The sequence below is a fragment of the Dermochelys coriacea genome, chromosome 11, assembly GCF_009764565.3.
Source record: "Dermochelys coriacea isolate rDerCor1 chromosome 11, rDerCor1.pri.v4, whole genome shotgun sequence".
Classification (NCBI taxonomy): Eukaryota; Metazoa; Chordata; order Testudines; family Dermochelyidae; genus Dermochelys; species Dermochelys coriacea.
In genome coordinates, this window is record NC_050078.2 from 36,801,885 (window position 1) to 36,822,971 (window position 21,087).

General features: G+C 42.2%; 1 protein-coding gene across 4 annotated transcripts in view; it reads left to right on the forward strand.

Annotated features, from left to right (window-relative positions):
• LOC119863290 (sodium channel protein type 2 subunit alpha) overlaps nt 1-21,087 on the forward strand; it is a 122,551-nt gene that overhangs the window by 42,341 nt on the left and 59,123 nt on the right. For all 4 annotated transcript variants that reach the window (XM_043505218.1, XM_043505217.1, XM_038421490.2 and 1 more), the window contains exons 8-15: nt 1,172-1,235; nt 1,892-2,033; nt 2,829-3,035; nt 4,538-4,831; nt 6,875-7,222; nt 9,667-9,799; nt 14,146-14,384; nt 15,933-16,106. In XM_043505218.1, coding sequence (XP_043361153.1) covers nt 1,172-1,235; nt 1,892-2,033; nt 2,829-3,035; nt 4,538-4,831; nt 6,875-7,222; nt 9,667-9,799; nt 14,146-14,384; nt 15,933-16,106 — 1,601 coding nt within the window. The remainder of the gene's footprint in view (nt 1-1,171; nt 1,236-1,891; nt 2,034-2,828; nt 3,036-4,537; nt 4,832-6,874; nt 7,223-9,666; nt 9,800-14,145; nt 14,385-15,932; nt 16,107-21,087) is intronic.

A 21,087-nucleotide genomic window follows, 5' to 3' on the forward strand; every position in this document is an offset into this window, starting at 1 on the left:
AAAAAATAGATATTTTTGTTTTTGCTTACAGATATGAATATTCTCTGTTCTCCTTACTCCTGTCAGCCTTTAGACCAAAAACAGATATTGGGATATATTGTTTGGGAGATACCAAAGAAGAAAAGTCTGCTAATTCCAAACAGTACATTCCAATCTCTTTTGCTTCCATTGGAATTTTCAGCAAATTCTTGATGATAGAATTTGGATTTTCCCTTAATATTGGGCTGAATTATGCAACCCTTACTCACCCCAATGAGCACTTATTTTTAAAATTATCCTAATTATGACAATGAGGCTGCTTGGTTGAGTAAGTGCTTGTCAATATGAGTAAGAGTTGCACAATCTAGCCCTTTGCTCATGTGCTGTTTCACCAATTTATAGCTTTAAAGGGCTGAATTTTGAACAGCTTTGTGGCTATCTAAAAATCATCTCAGTACTTTTATTTACTTTGGGATTTAACTTGATTATGTTTGTTATTAAATAGTGAAACTTTAAGTGCAATAGAACATGGATCCATTTACATCACCAGAGAATTCAGCTTAGTAATCCTCTCTCATACACACTCACACAGCTTGGTGGTCTCCCTCCACTTCTCAAAATCAAGGTGTAATAGCAGCATGCTGTACTGAGTTCTCATGTTACTAAGATTTAATTACTTTGACAAATTGCAGTGTAGTAGTTGAATAAAGTATCCTATGAAGTATCATAAATAATTAACATCAAAACATATGGACAAATACATTTTGTTAATTCAGCGTACTTGTAATTTTTTCATGGTATTTCTTCACTTATTTGCAAATGTAAAAATTTGGTAATCCACAGAGGGTCTCCCAATCATTTGTATGGCTTAACAAGATTCTACTGTACTGTTGCTTTCCTGTTTCTCTAAAAAAATGCATCTTCTAAATGTGTAAGAAAATCTTTTGTTTGTCAAAAACATTATGTTTGCTTCCTTCCATAGTTCTAAAATTATAAGATATTTCTCCTGAAATTATGTTTGTGGTTTCCATGTTATGGTTACATTAATTTCCTTTAAAACACAAAAGTTTATATTATTTTGTACGATTAAATTTAGATTTAAATGGTTTCTTTATGTGGTGATTAAACACATTTTCTCAGTAAATTCACCACACTTACCCCCTACCCCCACCCCATTTCTCTTTTTAAACAGGTCATTTTTACTTTTTGGAAGGACAAAATGATGCTCTGCTGTGTGGCAATAGCTCAGATGCAGGGTAAGAAAATGTTTCATTATATTTTATTGTCTTTTATGAAAACATTTATATATATAAGTGTAACTTAGGAAAACTCAAGTGGACAATCCACTGCAGTGTCTTCCACGGTGTATTATTTCAAAAGTTTCTGGAGTTTGATACTGGAGTTCTGAGTATCAGCACCAACATGACTTGAATTTGCAATGGTCCTATATAAGTGTGTCAGGCTAGCCTATTTCCCTAAAAATAGGCATTCAAATACATAAACATTGAGCATAAACATTTGCTGCCATCTGGCTGAGTAGTTCCCTTATTATCAGCCATGCCAGTGGACACTCTTCTGCAATTTCACAGGAGATGTGCTGACAGCTGACATGCTTGTGAGAATCAAGACCGTGAATGGGAAGGATAGCTTATTATACATTTTATTATTAAAGCGTTGATGTGTTCTTAGAAAATAACATACTTTTTTCTTTTCTAATTTGTTTTATCTTAGTTAACCTTACAGCATCCTTTATTGGATTGTTTTGTGGAGTAAAATTTTAGCTGATAATAATTTCATCTTGAGTAAGTGACTGAATGTTGGCAACTTATGCTCCTGAACATTTCTGTGATGTACAGTAGTGTGTAATGATTTGGAGTATCTATTTAAAATAGCATTTCTTCTTCTTTTGTAGTCAATGTCCAGAAGGATATATATGTGTAAAAGCTGGTAGAAACCCCAACTATGGCTACACGAGCTTTGACACATTCAGCTGGGCATTTTTGTCACTCTTTCGACTGATGACTCAGGACTTTTGGGAGAATCTTTATCAGCTGGTGAGGATCCACTAAAATAAACACTATTACTACTACTGCTACAACTACAACATAGCATTTACACAGTGCTTTACATCCACATATCTCTGAGAATGCTTGGGGCAGGAACTATCTTTGTGTTTTGTGTTTCTCTACTACCTAGCACAATGGGGTCCTGGTGGATGACTGAGGCTCTTAGGTTATACTTCAGTATACATAAATAATAAGAATAATTGTGAATAATCAAGAATAACTGTATTAAGGTGGGTAAATGAACCCAGATAAGTAACATACCTTGCATAAACACAATCAGTGAATACCAGAGTCATGTTTGGTTCCCAGTCCAGTGTTCTGTATGTTATTAGACCACACTTCCTCCTTAAGGGGCACATCTTGCCTCTAACCTCCTTCAGTGTGGAAGGATAAGGTGTGACCAGTGGCCCTTCTACTATGTAGATCTACAGGATAAAATCCCATTTTAGGGGGAGAGCTGTGGCAGCTGACACTACTACAGCCTCTAGTTTGTAGTAGAAGTTGTGAAGCAGCTGAGCTGTAGAATCTTATTTACCTTGAACCCAGTAGAGATTCTTCTGTAAAGCCCATTTAACTCTAGTTTTGCACTTGTGAGCAGAATATGACCCACAATATTTTTATATGGAAAAACTATATGAATTATCAAAAACCAGTTGTGTCAACATAAGAGCTCTTATTATACTAGAATTGTGCATTAATAAAGTATAATGTATAGAGAGTCCACCAGACTATGTAGTAACTTTTTAAAAAACTGATAAAGCTATTTATTTCTTTTTTCCCCAGACGCTACGTGCTGCTGGCAAAACATACATGATATTTTTTGTTCTGGTAATTTTCCTGGGTTCTTTCTATCTGATTAACTTGATCCTGGCTGTTGTTGCTATGGCCTATGAAGAACAGAATCAAGCAACCATGGAAGAAGCAGAGCAGAAGGAGGCAGAATTTCAGCAGATGCTTGAACAGTTGAAAAAACAACAAGAAGAAGCTCAGGTACCTTTGTAATCCAAAATTGCTCCTTTAGTGCAAGATTGTGCACTGGTCCTTTTCAGCCACACAGGAGAATAAACCCCGCCCCCTTCACAGTAGTAAATTACTTCCCCCACACAAACACAGCCCCCGAACAAGGGTGAGAAATAATGACTCTGCTCTACTCCTTATTCAGGCCTAAATGATCAGTTTAGTCTGTTGATTAGTAAGAAACCTGGTAAAGAACACTGAGCTGAGACACTGGCGACTGAAGTCTCAGGTGGAGATGTGAAAAAAACACAGCTGCTGCTACATGAATTATTTACAGCTAAATGACTTTTCATTAAATTTCTTGAATGTAACTCAGGACAGATACTTTGCTGTGAAAATGGCAAGACTGAGCAGAAAATTACAATAGAGATTCAGGCTGAAAGAAAACTGACTTATTTTGTGGGCAGTGCTCCCAACTAGAGTAGTGTTGCATCACTTGTTATCAGACTGGAAAAAAGGCACACATTTTACATGGGGAGAGTAATTAGCCATTGGAACAATTTAGCAGGGGTCATATTGGATTCTCCATCACTGACAATTTTAAAATCGAGACTGGATGTCTTGATTCAATAAATTATTTTGGGGAAGTTCTATGGCCTGTGTTATATAGGAGGTCAGACTAGATTATCACAATGGTCTCTTCTAGCCTTAGAATCCATGAACCTTTGGGGTCCTACTTTGAAGCCCCTCACACTTCCTAATGGACTAGTTGGTTGACTGGACAGTGGCTAACTAAAGCTGGAGTTGATCTGTATCTTCCTGGTAAGTGTCTGGCTAAAGACCAGCTGACCTGTGCCTTCTAGCAACATCTGGTGCTGAATTCAGCTTTAAAAAAACATTATTTAGTCAAATTCACTACAAATATTAGAGACTATAAGCAGCACCATGGCTGTTGCCAAAGATAGTTTAACTCAATTCTATGAAGACCACTTACTGGCATGATGTCACTGGACATTGCTAGTCCATTAAGGAGTTGGAAACTATCCAACTATGCGTAGGACCCAGCAAAGGTGGTTTAAGGAAATGTTAACAGGCTCTCCTGTTACTGCGGATTTTTTTTCTCTTATATTTTCTTTTTTCTACATTCTTTCTTTGACTACATTCCCTGAGCTTTGTATAGTTTGTCTTCTGGTTAAGATTCATTGCACAAATGCTATATTGTTCCCTCTTCTTTAATCCAATAAAGACATGATTGTTCACCTGTTGCTCCAGTGATGCAGTTTTCTTCTGGACTGTTCTACTCCCTGTCGGGTTCAGGGCGGGAATATCAGGGCCATTTTTGGTCTGGATTGCAGTGGACTGGTGAATTATTGTTCCTTGCACATTGACAAAAAGGTGCTTTGTGCAATATGCTATGCTTTATGAAGTGGGTTCAGTGCTTCACTTACACAGACATCACATTCACTCACTTCAAAAAAATAAAATTAAAAATGTTAGTGTACATTTTAATTGTGTGTAATTTTGTGACACAACAGGCAGCAGCAGCAGCTGCAGTAGCAGCTGATTCAAGAGAGTTCAGCGGAGTAGGTGGGGTAGGAGGATTCTCTGAAAGTTCTTCTGAAGCATCAAAGTTGAGTTCAAAGAGTGCTAAAGAGAGAAGGAACAGAAGGAAAAAGAGAAAACAGAAGGAACAGTCTGAAGGAGAGGAGAAAGATGAGGAAGATTTTCACAAATCTGAATCAGAAGATAGCATCAGAAGGAAAGGTTTCCGATTCTCCATTGAAGGGAACAGGCTGACATATGAAAAGAGGTTCTCTTCTCCACATCAGGTACAGTGGTATTATCCATTAAACTGTGTCTTTATTGCATCATAATCTGTTTGTCATGAGAGTGCAGTAATGGTAAGGACAGAAGGTGAACATCCTTATTCCTGCAGAAGTTGTCACAGGATCTTTAATGTAATTTCAAATGGTCAGGACTTTTTGTTAAACACTTGCAGTGAAATATGAAGCTGTTAGAATTAGAGAGATTTTGTTTTTCATTGCAAATTAAAAAAATGAACCCACCTGAATGAAAAATGTGCCACTTCTCACGTTTCTTTCATGAAAATGGGCCCATATACTTGTGAAAATGGGTGAATTCAGCGTGAATAGTGATTTCAAGATTTTGCATGTTCATAATCTGAAATATCACATTTCCAATGACAAGGCAGCCATTTAATGAACTTCACAAAAAACTAAATTTGAGGGACACAAAGTCACTTCATATGGCAAAATTTTTCATGTGAAATTTTTCATGTGAAAGTGTTCATTAGTTTCAGGACCTTGGTTTTATGTCTCAAAAAAAGATCACAGTGCCAGTAGCAAAAGTGCCACTTGCACTTGCAGCTGTCTTTTCTGCAGAGGTCTTGGATCCCAACACTGACCCAGCTCAAACATGTTTAGTATGTGAGATCACATAGGATAATCACACAAGGTCGTATCACTCTAGCAATATAGCCTATGTCTAGACTTGCAGCACTATGCAGAATACAGGTTTCAGAGTAGCAGCCGTGTTAGTCTGTATTTGCAAAAAGAAAAGGAGTACTTGTGGCACCTTAGAGACTAACAAATTTATTAGAGCATAAGCTTTCGTGAGCTACAGCTCACTTCATCCACCAAATGCATCCGATGAAGCGAGCTGTAGCTCACGAAAGCTTATGCTCTAATAAATTTGTTAGTCTCTAAGGTGCCACAAGTACTCCTTTTCTTTTTATGTAGAGTACAGACACTGCATGCTCCCCAGCACAGGTATAAATAGCAGTGTTGATGATGAGGCATTGCTTAGATGAGTAGAGTCAAGACATGCCAGAACTTTACAGTATATACTCTACATACTCTCTACATGCCCCAACAGTGCCTCTCACCATCTACACTGCTATTTTCAGTAGTGTAGTATCCCCTTGCCTCCCTTCTGCCAGAGCCTTTCATTGACATGTGGAGCTTCACACTGAAATGTGTTCACTGCCTGAAGTGTGTTTTCACTGCAGCGGTTAGTTACATGTACATGCTGCTGTTAGTGTAGACAAGGCCATACTGTTTCTAATTAAATCATAATAAAGGATGACCATACATAATCATTCAAGTTGAGAGGAGTATTCATATGTGTAAAGTTGCCCAAATGTTTGAATGGTTTTAGAATTGGAGCTTAATTTGAGGTCAGATCCTGAAAAGACTCATGCATATGAGTAAATTTACTCACATGAGTAGCCCCATCAAATTCAATGGGACTACTCACGTAAGTAAATTTATTCATATGCACATATGTTTTTGCAAGATGATCCTTGTTAGTACCTGCTTAAGGAAATGCAAACAAAAAAACCCTCTGAGAACTGCTTACAGGATTGGGGCCTAAATTAATAATATCTAGGAAAATATTTAGATTTTTTAAACTAACTCATATTTGTTTGCTGTCTGTCAGTACAAAGTAGGGCCCAAAAATTTTCAAAAAATATTATTTAGCCAAGTATACAGACCAACACAAAGCAGGAATAAATAAGAGTCTAGCTTCAGTTGTATTAATTTATGAACAGCGTCAATAAAATATGCAGAGAGTTAGAGGAAGCAATTTCATTAAAGAGCATCTTTTACTATAATTAAACTGATTGATTTTATTTTTCTAAGTGGCAAAGTAACTATGGGCAGTGGAAATCCCTTGTGTGCTCTCTCCGATTAATATTACTCCCAAGCCACCTAAAAGCGTGTGTGTGTGCACGCTCGTGTATGTAATAGTCTCTTTCTTTGTCTATGACATAAATCTTTAGAACATATTAACTTTGTATTTATTTTTTAAGAATTTTCAGCTAATAATTATATAATTTTCTTTTTGTACAGTCTTTGCTGAGCATTCGTGGTTCCCTGTTTTCCCCAAGGCGCAGCAGCAGAACGAGTCTTTTCAGCTTCAGAGGTCGAGCAAAGGATGTAGGATCAGAAAATGACTTTGCTGATGATGAACACAGCACTTTTGAAGACAATGAGAGTAGAAGAGGTTCTCTCTTTGTTCCACATAGACATGGTGAACGGCGCAACAGTAACATTAGTCAGTCCAGTAGGTCATCCAGGATGATACCAGCGCTTCCAGCAAACGGGAAGATGCACAGCACTGTAGATTGCAATGGGGTGGTTTCTTTAGTTGGTGGACCTCCAGCTCTCACGTCACCTACTGGACAGCTTCTCCCAGAGGTGATCATTGCCAGCAGTGGCTGTTTTATGCATTTAAGGAAGTTGCTAATAGTTCAGGCAAGGTGGCCTCTTCTTATTACACAGGCCTGTGTTTCTACAAAATGAAATCACTTGGGAATGATTTTTGGTTGGTCGAGCTGAGATTTATCTCGCAATCTCGAATTAAATGCCTGAAAATAATTGTTAATACACTAGGAATTAACAAGATAAAATAGTAAATAATGTAATAAGCAAAATGTATGGCTTTATTATATATCCAGGCAGTCAGTACATTTTCCCCGAAGATTTAATTGGGAAGTTCTGCATTCCTATATCAGATGGATGTCAAAAATTACAAAAATGATAAATGGGTTATATATAATTAATGGAATAAAGTAAACCATGGTATAACTCCCGTTAACTCTACATACCCCTGTCAATAGAATACTGTGTTTAACTTGAATGGGTTGTGATAGCACTACTCTCAGTCAATTCAAGATTCTTACAGGTTAATTTTTTGTATAAATTTCAGTGTGATTAGATATTTCTTGTCCTTTGATTTTGGTTCAAAAATTTAGGTATAGGCTTACTGTATAGATATTCAATCTAAATGAAGAAGCAACCCAAGAAAATGCACATACCCCATTTGTGCACACAGTTGCCTGTCCACATAGGCTGTGCAGATACAGATTTATGAAAAGATATGCCCACATATTTAGAAAGATATTTATAATAAAGCTCACTGTCAAATTCTGTGGATCTTTTTTCAAATTTTCAAATAGTTAAATTCAATGTGAGAAAGACATTCAAATATAATTTCTGGGCCTGGAATCAGCAAAGTATATAAGCACATGCCTAACTTTAAGCACACAAGTAGTCCCATTGAAGTCAATGTGACTATTCACATGCTTAAAGTTAGGCTTGTGCTTAAATTTTTAACTCAACTGGGACCTAAATGAAATCAGTGTAAGGGGACTGTTGCCCCCTTACTAAATTCAGTGGGGGTGTTTAAGTTGCTAGCTCCCAGTAGTAAAAGGGGGAAGGGTCGATGGGAAATCAGGACCCTGAGACTGACACCCCCAGGAACAATGGGGAGAGGCCAATGCTCCAGGTCAGCCTGAATGATGGGCGAGCAGGCTAATCAGGGAGTCAGGAGGCCAGGGAGGTCCCATCCTCCGTGTGAGCTGGATTTGCGGGGTCAGACAGAGTGGGGCTGAACTAAGGAGAAAGCAGGGGCCTGAGCTGAGCTGGGGAGCAGATCTGGGCCAGATCCAGAGGGACCAGAAAAGCAGCCCAGAGAGAGCAGACCCTGTCCTGGGAGCAGAGCTGCAGCTCCAAAGCTAGAAGCACAGCCCAGAGAGAGCAGACTTGCCCTGGGAGCAGAGCTGCAGCAACCAGAGCCAGAGGGGCCAGAAAAGCAGCCCACAAAGCAGGTCAGTGCTGGGAGCAGAGTCACAGAAGCAGCCTGCAGAGCAGACCTGTCTTGGGAGCAGAGCTGTAGCAACCAGAGCCAGAGGGGCCAGAGAAGTAGCCCAGGGAGCTGGAGGCAGAGCAGCAGCAGCACTGAGACAGAGTGGTGGAGCTGGGGCTGGAGCAGTCTGGAGCTGGGTGCAGTGAGCAGCTGGGAAGAGCGAGGGGGACCGTGGGCAGCGGGCCCAGCACAGGGAGACATCTCAGCCAAGAGGCTCTGCAGGTCAGGCTTGGATCGTAACCCCGACAGGGCGGGGGAGACACTGGGAAGAAGGGTCCTACCACTTAGAACCTGAGAGCGTGTGGCCACCACCAGAGCAAGTGTCCAACCCACAGCATCCTTGCAGCACAGCCAGGGCCTGAGAAGAAGTCCTGGAACTTACAAGGAACAGACTGTGAACTGCCCAGACATTCCAGAGATACTGTTTGTGATGTTCCCTGCAACAGAGTGGGTTAATGTGTTTCCTTTAACCTTTTTCATTTTTCCTTATTCTTTTTAAAATTAATTGTTGATTAAATAACTTGCATTTGCTTTAGCTTGTATGTAATGGTCAGTGGGTCAAAGAAGTGCCCAGTGCAGAGAGAATACCCTAAAATGGGGACACCCTAGCCCCTATCCTAGGTGACCACAGCAGGGTTGGGGGTCAAGCCCCCCCAGGAATCCTGGGCCCAGCCTTGTTGGGGTTATGAGGACTCTGTCAGTCAGGAGAGTGGAAGGGGAGTCCTCAAGGGCAGGGAGGCCACTGGGTAAAGGAAGTGGGAGCGAGGACTCGGATCCTTTTGCTAACCCACTTCACCGGGATAGTGCAGAAGCCAGGAAAGTTCCCCACAGTAGCAGGGCTATTCCCCCGCTTACATCAGTATACAGGGGATATGAACCTACATGTCCCTGATTTTCCTAGAAACTCGCTATATTTTTATAGAATCCATACAGTGTTTGCTTATTAAATCAACACACACGGTGATAGTCTATTTTATCAGCATTTTATTTTCAGGGTACCACAACAGAAACAGAATTAAGAAAGAGACGGACAAGTTCTTACCATGTTTCTATGGATTTCCTGTCAGAGCCCAGTGCAAGACAAAGAGCAATGAGTATAGCCAGCATACTCACAAACACAATGGAAGGTATGTAGCATGGTATGTTTGATATGACTAAGTATAAATAGCTGGTCAGAGAAAAACTCTGTTCACCTGGAAGTGTATATGGGAAGGGATGGTCTTGTGGCTAAAGCACAGTATGGTGAGTTAGGAGACTAGGCTTCTACTCCTGGCTCTGTCACAGATTTCCTGTTTGACTTAGCTATGTCAGTCAGGGTGTGAAGAGGTGTGATCCATGACTGACATAGTTGTGCTGGCAGATGTCCTTAGTGTAGATGAAGCTATACTGGCAAAGCTGGTGACTGGTATATCTTGTTTTGCTCATGGTAGTGATTGTATTATATCAGTACAAAGTGTCCACATCAGGAGTGTATTAACATTATAGAATACCATTTTTCCTGTACCAGTAAAGTGCTCTTGGTATAGACATGGCCTAGGGCTGTGTTAATGCTAGATTTTTTACATAAAATTTCCCACCATTACTCTCACAAATGCAATTCAACTGGGAGGCAGCAATGATATGAATAATAGCTAGAGCAGCCACTGGTGTTCTAGCTGCCAAGTAACCCAACCCTACTCAGATTAGATCTATTTTCACTGCCTACACTAATATTCCCACCATTTCTACCTCTTGTGGAGCCACAGTGATAATATCACCAGCTGGTCCTTAGAATTTCTTGCCTTCAGGAGCAGAAGCTGTCTTTTCTGCAGAGGTCTTGGATCCCAACACTGACTCAGCTCAAACATGCTTCGTATGTGAGATCAGATTGGATAACAACACAAGGTCGTATCACTACAACAATATAGGCTATGTCTAGATTTACAGCACTACGTAGAGTACAGACACTGCATGCTCCCCAGCACAGGTATAAATAGCAGTGTCGATGATGAGGCATTGCTTAGATGAGTAGAGGTAAGACATGCCAGAACTTTATGGTATATACTCTACATACTACCTACATGCCTCAAAGGTGCCTCTCACCATCTACACTGCTATTTTCAGCAGTGTAGTGTCCCTCTACCTCCCTTCTGTCAGAGCCTTTCATTGCCATGTGAAGCTACACACTGAAGTGTGTTCACAGCCTCCTTTTCACTGCAGCAGTTAGTTACATGTACCCTACAAGCTGCCATACATGTAGACAACGCCATAGTGTTTCTAATTAAATCATAATAAAGGATGACCATATGTAATCATTCAAGTCGAGAGGAGTATTCTATGAATAATTATACACATGCTTGAATGGTTTTAGGATTGGAGTTTAATTAGAGGTCTGATTCTGAAAAGACTCACGCATATGAGTAAATTTACTCACATGAGTAGCCCCATCAAGGATTTTGTTTCCTTCCACAGTGAACCCACTTTAGATAATAAACAATAAACAAAAAATTAACTGCTTCATAACTAAAGGTCAAGTTGTAGGTCTTTTATAGGCTTGTTTTAATTGATTTTATTACCACCTTGAGCCTCTTGGCACCAACTTTCACCTTGGGTAGCAGTGCAAAATAGTATCTGAAGATGAGAAGATTGTAACTAAAACAAAACAACCCCATCACCCCTCTTACAGTAGAGTGCAAAAGCACATGTCTCTCATGCACCTCAAGATCATAAGGGTGAAGGAAAGGTTTTATGTGCCAAGAGGACAAGGTTAAGGGCATATTTATGTCCTAGAGACAAACAGGCAAGAGTTCCACAGGCACAGATGCCAATATCAACTGGGTTCCCTTGGTTCCATCCAAAGGAATACTATTGAACAAGCAGATGAGGTGCCCACTCAAGCAGTCAGTGACAATCACCAGATTCTTCTTCTCTTGTCACAGAAATACTAGTAGAAGTGATTAGGGAGGTCCCCACCCTCAGCTGTGATAGCCATTGGATACAAAATAAAAGAGCAACAGCGGCTAAGTGTCTCTGTCTCTGACTCTCAAATGCAAATAAAACCCCTCCACAATTATTTAATTAGTTTGACTTCTATGGAGAAACTGTCATCTATCCTTCTCTTTTACTCTTGTACTCTGAAGCTTCTGTCCATTTCTGTTGGAATAATTGGTGGATAACAAGGGCAGTGATGGGGTTTAATGGTTCCTTACAATCTGGGTCCTGAGTCTCTCCAAGTCTGACATTGGTAGGGCCAATCTAGCTATTAGATTTGCAAAACAGTCTCATAAACCTGAGAGAAAAGTTCACTCAATAAATGAGGGCGTGTGCCACATCCCATCCCCAGGTGAGTTCTATACTGTGTCAGAAGGTGATTGAAGTACTAGATATAGAAACCAAGGAAGAAGATTTGAATCACCTGCAGGCAGCATTTCCCCTAGGAGTTGCAGAAGGAAGTGGGGAACTGATGAATTTGCATATTAACCTATATGTTTTTCATGGAAAAAAAGATGATGAGAATTTCAGAATATTTCCATCCAAAGATATTGTCAGAATTTAATAGAATTCATTGGAGAGATGCTTTCTTTTTTTCCAAACCCATCATAGACAAGAAAATGTATGACATAACATGTGAAAGGCAGTGAAAATACAGTATACAAGTTCAGGACAAATTCATAGATTCAGGATTATCCACACTGCACTTTGTTATTATTAATAATTTATATTATTATTATTATTTTATTTGTAGAAGTAAATGACACTCCCTGCACCAAAATGCCTACAATCTATAAATTGCCTTCCCTACTCAGTACAATAGAAGAAGGTAGCTAAGGTCCCAGTGTTCAGGTTGGATTACAAACTGTCTATTCAAGGCACACAAGAAGCAGAATGTGGTAGAAACATAAGAATTGCCATATAGTCCCATATCCTTAGTTTTTTAAGATCTTGCTAAACTCCTGACCTCAATTAGATCAGGAGTTTAACTGCCATATGAGGAGAGATTAATAAGTCTGAGACTTTTCAGCTTGGAAAAGAGACGACTAAGGGGGAGATATGATATAGGTCTATAAAATCATGATTGGTGTGGAGAAAAGTAAGTGAGGAAGTATTATTTACTCCTTCTCATATCACAAGAACTAGGGGCCACTAAATGAAATGAATAGGCAGCAGGTTTAAAACAAACAAAAGAAAGTATTTCTTCACACAACACACAGTCAACCTGTGGAACTCCTTGCCAGAGGATGTTGTGAAGGCCAAGACTATAACAGGGTTCAAAAAAGAACTAGATAAGTTCATGGAGGATAGGTCCATCAATGACTATTAGCCAGGATGGACAGGGATGGTGTCCTCAGCCTCTGTTTGCCAGAAGCTGGGAATGGGTGACGGGATGGTTTACTTGACGATGACCTGTTCTGTTCATTTTCTCTGGGTAACCTGACATTGGCCACTATTGGAAGACAGGATACTGGGCTCGATGGACCTTTGATCTGACCCAGTATGGCCGCTCTTATGTTCTCACTTCCAGAAGTTGTTGTTGTTATGTCTCATATATACAGGACTAACAAACATATATTTTGAGAGAGAGAGAGAGAAAATAATTAATGCTTACCTGTTTTGTTTTTCTTCTAAAAATAATGCCTGGTTATCCTAACCCACCCTGGAATCACTGTCTAGAATCGCAGGTCTGAGAAGGAAATGTATATAGTTAAGTTGAAACATATTTGGTTCTACAGCACAAGAGGATTACTGTTTAGATTATTAACCAGCTCTTTCAGTGTTTCTACACCTGATGTAAGCCATTCTCAGAAGGAGCTAGTGGGTGGGCACTGCTGTCACCTGTTGTAAATCACCTTGAATTACATGTGTTTTCTGTGGCAGCGGACCCAACCCAATGCACAGAATTTCAAGGTGTACTGTTTCTGAAGAAATAAATGTACAAATAGGGTTCACTTTTTTTTCCAGTGGTAAATTATAATAAATTCCATCTAGTGGGCTTAAGCCTGGAGATGTAAATCTGGTAATTCAGTAACTTAGGCCAAAATGGGCATGACCAAGAGTTTTGTGCTCCTGGACCATAATTCAGTGTTAGGAGTCATCTGGCATTCTGTTTGGAATAAGAATATCAAACGATTAAGTCCCATGGGCAAGATGCAATTTGAACTATATTATTCTTCCACATACACCAGGATTCTGCTATGGTATCTTTTGAATTAAAGCTGTGTTTTGCTTCCTATTTAGATTCTGGTTTGTGAATGGATATTTTATTAATTGAATAGTTAGGATTCTTTTAACACCAGTTTTAGAATTTATTGGTCCAAGTTCCTCTTTTTCATTATTTAACTTTTGCTGTGGCTGGACATCAGTCTGGGTCTCAAGGGATCATGCCATTTCTATCACCTAAACGTTGAGAAGAATGCTTAGGTCTTAAAACAAAACCCACTTGATACGTATAATAAAGAGCTGTCTTTTTAAATTTGTTTTACACTTTTCCCTCTAGAACTTGAAGAATCCAGGCAGAAATGCCCACCATGCTGGTATAAATTTGCTAACACATGCTTGATCTGGGATTGCTGCACTCCATGGTTAAAAGTAAAACATATTGTAAATTTGATTGTGATGGATCCATTTGTCGATCTTGCTATTACTATCTGCATTGTTTTAAACACATTGTTTATGGCCATGGAGCATTATCCAATGACAGAACAGTTTAGTCATGTGCTTTCAGTAGGAAATCTGGTAAGTCTTTCATAATGTATTATGTGACATAAAAATATATTTCTCTTGAAAAGAATTATTGAGTGTCCTTACACATCTTACAAAGATATTTTGTACAGCCTATGATAAGGCAGGCAGCTCTGTTTAACTATGCATGTTTAAGATACACTGTTTGTCTTTTCTTTAATGCGGTGTTTGTAAGAGACCTCAAAAGCATATCTCCAGTTTTGCCTATACAGACTGCTAATAAAAAAGTTTAATTAATTCCCCTTCAAAAAAATTCTCCTAGGTGTAGAACAAATAAGGAGCAGATACCAGAAGTCCTGTAAAATTATCTGATATTTTGAATGGCTCTCTGAATTGTCATTGATCTCATTTACAGAAAGGCATGCTCCCAGAAATGGTAATCAGAGTGACAGAATATAGAGGATCACTCTTGTCGATAAATTGCAGTGTGGTTACAAAATACACACCCTATGCCTTATTTGTGAGGTACTTCCTTGTTCAATAGAACCCAGATTTGGGATCAGAATGTGCCTGGGTGGATGAGGGGTGAGGAAGGGCAGAAGAAACTACCCCCATCTTGTACTCTCCTACACTAGAGGCAGACACAATTCAAAGGGACAGTTATGATCATCTCTGACCTCTTACATAACACAGCCATGGTATTTCAGCCAGTGATTCCTGCATCTAGTGCAATAACTTGTAGCTGAATTAGATCTTTTTGAAAGACAATCAGTCTTGATTTAAAGACCCCATTGGTAAGCTGCTTCAGTGGGTTAATTACCCCCTTATTGTTGAAAATGTTCACCATATTTCTAGTTTGAATTTTTCTACATTCACCTTCTAGCCGTTGTCACATCTTTGTCTGCTTGCTTACAGAGCCCTTTACTATCAGATAATTAGACCATGACTGAGTTGCAGATGCAGTCCTTATACTCTTCTAAGTATAGAAACTGCTTTCTGCTAATTCTGCCTGATGAGCTAGAAACCCCAAAGGATGGAACAGGAAGAGGGCCATGGTACTGCCCCCGTGCACTGGACAGCAATGTGTACAGATACACAGGGGAGAACATAGTCCACCTTGGAAAAAGATGGTGCCCTGAGTTAATAGTGCCTTCTGGAGGTCGTCCGGGAAAAAGGTTGTTCCACACCATCCTCCGTATAGTCTATGTCAAAATGGAAAAATCTGGTCTCAAATAAGTTTAGCCTTATCTCAAGAAATTGAGCAAAGATGGCATTTGAGAGTGAAGGAACAACTAGAATGGGTTCTTTGTGACAATCTCCATACATGCTTATTAGCAGTTTGAAGAGAAGACCTATTTCCCTTCTTTGCTCGTTCCCATTTAGCAATTAAATGTTGTGAGACATGTTTTAGCTACACTTCTGAATTTGATTGCTAAATCAGTGCACAGAAATATTTAGAATCTATGTAGATTTATCATAGAAAGCCCTTCTATTCTGGTAAGAGTCACTGAATACATATAACTTGTTAAAAATTGTCACTATTATTTTTATATAAAATGTTCTTCAATATTATTGGAGTAACAGATTATCTTTTACCTTTAGGTCTTTACTGGCATCTTCACAGCAGAAATGTTTCTCAAGATAGTTGCCATGGATCCTTATTATTATTTCCAAGAAGGCTGGAATATTTTTGATGGTTTTATTGTGAGCCTTAGTTTAATGGAGCTTGGTCTTGCAAATGTGGAAGGATTATCTGTTCTCAGATCATTCAGATTGGTAAGTACACTAGTAAACACAGTCTTTTACATTATATATTTACTTTATACACACAAATATACTGCTTCATTTTTAATTTTCTCTTTGTATATTATAAAGCTGGTGTACATGAGTTTTCTCCAAAGGGAGTATTCTACAATGGATCCTCATTACCAAGTCAAAAGTTCATTGCATAATTTTTTAAAAGCTTTTAAACTGCTCAGCAACTAGTTGCATGCATCTACTGTAGGTCGTGCATCTTCGTCACAATGCATTAGTAATCTGACTTTCTTCTTTGAGTGATTGTCCACACAGATTCCACTCTTGGTGTGTGAGATTGGAATCTTTTTAATATCATGTTTGCTGGGGCTGCACATGTGCCGTGAGTGCCCCAGAGCTGAAGGCATAAAGGGTGGGGCAGCCACAACCACACTCCATTCCTTCTTATCGCCGATGCCTCTGAAATGGAACCTTATAGTTTCTGTGAGACAGAACCCTGGAGTATATGCATTCCTTGCTCTTAGTGTGTAGCTAGCTTAGTTCTCCTACAGTTCGTGAAGTTTATTGTTAGTTTAAGCTTAGTATTGGTAAGTTTCCTTAGCCAGTTGGCTTAGTTGTGTTCTGTATAAGAACATTTTCCCAGTAAAGACCCCCTATTCATGGGTTCTCCTCCCCCATAGATTAGCCAAAAAGAGGAAAAGGACAAATATAGTGGGCATAATAACTCCACAGAAAGTCACCAGCTCTGGCCATTTCATCCTCCTCCTCAGATGAGGCAGTTAATCTTCCATCCACTGCTTCAATGAATGAGCTAATGCAGGGGTGGCCAACCTGTGGCTATGGAGCCACATGCAGCTCTTCAGAAGTTTAATATGCAGCTCCTTGTATAGGCACCGACTTCGGGGCTGGAGCTACAGGCGCCAACTTTCCAATGTGCCGGGGGAGGCTCACTGCTCAACCCCTGGCTCTGCCACAGGCCCTGCCCCCACTCCACCCCTTCCTGCCCCCTCCCCTGAGCCTGCCGTGCCCTCACTACTCCCACCTCCTCCCTAAAGCCTCCTGCATGCCATGAAACAGCTGATCAGGAGGTGCAGGGAGGGAGGAGAAGGCCCTGATCATCGGGGCTGCCAGTGGGTGGGAGGCTCTGCGAGTGGTGGGAGGGGAGCTGATGCGGGGCTGCTGACGTATTACTGTGGTTCTTTGGCAAAGTACATTGATAAATTTTGGCTCCTTCTCAGGCTCAAGTTGGCCACCCCTGAGTTAAAGGCTTTCCAGGACTTTTTAAAATAATGGCAGAGATGCTAGATTCTTCCTGGAGGCCATCCAGAAGAAATAACATAAACAGCTGGATAGCCTGCAATGGAGTAACTAACCATATTCTTAATAATGGACTACTCAAACCATCCACATTGATCCAGAATACCCTCATCTCCTTAATCACAGTGACACTGAAAAGGACATACAGGAGATACCAGGCATCTGCTACAGGGTTTGAATATTTCCATTAATATCCTCCCAGTATACTTGTAGTACATCCCTTGAAAGGCCAAAGTAGCAGGGAAGGTGTTAGACTCACTGGGGCCCAGGGCAGAAACTAAGGAGTGGGCCCCCACCCTGTCTCACCTGTTCATACATTGGATTTCTGCAATGTTTCTAAAGCTAAAGCCCCACTGCCAAGAGCTGAAGCCCAAGCCCCCCCTCAGTGTACAGGCCATCCCGAGACTGCCTAGACAAGTTAGTTACACTTCCTCCTCCAATTATCGAGTTCCTCCTGTGGTGGCTCAACCCACAAGCGGTGTACGCAGCAGTGCCTTTCTCCAGACCCCAACCCTCAATGTCTCTAGTCACGGATGTGTCGGCAACGGGATCGGGGTATGCTCAGAGCAGAGGTGCACTCAGAGTGCACTCAGGAGGACTCGGCCTCTGGTCCCAGGCATAACTTTCCCTGCACATCAAGGTGAGGGAGCTAAGAGCAGTCCGCTTTGCTTGTCAGACATTTCAGGCCCATCTGGAGGGCAGATGTATATAGATCGGGGTGGCCAACCTGTGGCTCCGGAGCCACATGCGGCTCTTCAGAAGTTAATATGCGGCTCCTTGTATAGGTGCTGACTCCGGAGCCGGAGCTACAGCTGCCAACTTTCCACTGCTCAACCCCAGGCCCCGCCCCCACTCCACCCTTACCCCTTCCTGCCCCCTCCCTGAACCTGCTGCATCCTTGCTCCTCCCCCGTCCATCCCAGAGCCTCCTGTACACTGTGAAGCAGCTGATCGCAGCGGACAGGAGGCACGGGGAGGGAGGGGGAAATGCTGATTGGCAGGGCTGCTGGAGGGCAGGGGGTGCTGGAATTGGAGGTGGGGAAGCTGCTGATATATTACTGTGGCTCTTTGGCAATGTACATTGGTAAATTCTGGCTCCTTCTCAGGCTCAGGTTGGCCATCCCAATATAGGTGTTGACCAACAACATGTCTATATAAACAGACAGGACGGTGCTCGCGCCTCTCCCCTGTGCTGGGAAGCCCTCAAGCCCTCAAGCTGTGGGATTTCTGCATCGCCCATTCAATATATCTAGCGGCATTGTACCTTCCAGGCTCCCAGAACGAACTGGACAATCATTTCAGCAGGTCATTTCACAATCACGAGTGGTCCCTCTGTCTGGATGTTGTAATCAACATCTTTCAATGGTGGAGGTTTCCCTAAATAGATTTGTTTGCAACAAAATATAACAGGAAGTGTAACCAGTTTTGCTCCTTCCTGAATCACAGCCCGGGCTCACTTGCAGGTGCTATACTCCTCCCTTGGAAGGGCCATTTACTATACCGGGGCAGGCAAACTTTTTGGCCTGAGGGCTGCATCGGGTTTTGAAAATTGTATGAAGGGCCGGTTAGGGTAGGGGGCCGTGGCCCAGCCCGCCCCCCACGCCCCCGCTTCTCTCCCCCTGACAGCTCCCCCTGCCAGGACTCCTGCCCCATCCAACCCCCCATTCCCTGATGGCCCCCCAGGACCCCTACCCCATCCAACCACCTCTTCTCTCTGTCCCCTGACTGCCCCCAGAACCCCTGTCTCTGACTGCTTCCCTGCCACCCCATCCAACCCCCCCTTTCCTTCCTTACTGCCCCCTTTGGACCCTGTCCCATCCAACCTCCCCCCTATTTTCAGTCAGTCCCCTGACTGCCCCCAGAACCTCTGTCCCCCAGCCGCCCCATCCAACACCCCCCTCCTTGCTGCCCCCCCAGGACTCCTGCCCCCATTCAACACCCCTGTTCCCCGCCCCCTGACTGCCCCGACCCCTATCTACCACCACCCACCCCCTGACCACCCCCCAACCACTGCCCGAACTCACCTGCCCTCTATCCAACTCGCCCTGCTCCCTGCCCCCTTACCGCGCAACACAGGGTCAGGCCGGGCTCTGCAGTTGCACTTCCCCAGGAGCTCACAGCCCGCCGCGCTGCCTGGAGCATTGTGCCGGCGGTGCCGTGAGCTGAGGCTGCAGGGGAAGGGGAACAGCGGGGGAGGGGCCGGGGGCTCAGGGACCGAGCACAAGGGTCCCACGGGCTGGATGTGGCCCACAGGCTGTAGTTTGCCCACCTCTGTACTATACACATTCCTGACCTTCCCGCTTGTATACACGGTCCTGCTGAAGGTCACAAGGGAGGGTGGGAGCATCAATGATATTAATAGCACCAGCAGGGCCACGCCAGCACTGGTTCACCACGCTTCTAGATCTGTCAGTGGACATGCCGATAACCCTGCCCCTGGTCCTGGACTTGATCACACAGGACCGTGACCACCTCCAGCATCCCAATGTGCAGTCTCTCTAGCTCGTGGCATGGAAACTCTGGGGCGAAGCCCTTTGGAGCTTACATGCTCAGACCCTGTTAGAGAGGTCCTCCTTGGCAGCAGAAAGCCATCCACCAGGGCCACGTATCTGGCCAAGTGGAAAAGATTCTTCATTTGGGCATTACAAAATGACATACCACCCTTACAGTCATCAATTCTCTTTATCCTGGACTGTTTGCTGCGTCTAAAACAGCAAGGTCAGTATTGTCAGTAAAGGTGCACCTGGCCGCTATCTCAGCTTTCCACCCCAGTTCAAATGGTCACTCTGTTTTTGCAAACCCCATGGTGGGCCACTTCCTCAAAGGCATAGAGGGGCTGTACCCTCAAGGAAGACAGCCAATTCCCCGATGGGATCTCAACCTGGTGCTCTGTAGACCAGTGGTGGGCAAACTTTTTGGCCTGAGAGCCACATCGGGTATGGAAATAGTTTGGCAAACCATGAATGATCACAAAATTAACAATTCATGTTCAAATAGGGACAGCATAAGTTTCTTTAAATATCAACACTATTAAAATAATTCTGTTGAACAATGCACTGTTAGAAAATTACATTACTGAGCAGTTTGTTGATTTTACCACCCAATTTTACTCCTGTCTGAACACAAATTATATGTTAGCGAAAACTTTTAAAAAAAAAAGGAGTACTTGTGGCACCTTAGAGACTAAAAATTTATTTGAGCATAAGCTTTTGTGAGCTACAGCTCACTTCATCGGATGCATTGTAATGTAATGCATCCGATGAAGTGAGCTATAGCTCACAAAAGCTTATGCTCAAATAAATTTGTTAGTCTCTAAGGTGCTACAAGTACTCCTTTTCTTTTTGCGAATACAGACTAACACGGCTGCTACTCTGAAAACTTTTCAGTGTACTGTACTACATACTTCATGCAAAGATGAAATAACATGATTCCTGCAGCGTTCCCGAAGGGCCTCATTTTCAAAAGAGCTGCAACGGCAATGTGTTTTTTTAAATCAGAAAAGATACACTGCGCCAGGCCCACCCACCTCATCAAGCCCTCAACTCTGCTCCCCAGCTGGAGCCCCCAGCGGGAGTGCTGGGTGGGCAGAGCAGGGAAAGCCCCCAACCCTGCTCCCTGCCCAAAGCACTGGGCAGGTGGAGTGGGGCAAGCCCCTGACCCTGCTCCTCGGCTGGAGCACCAGAGTG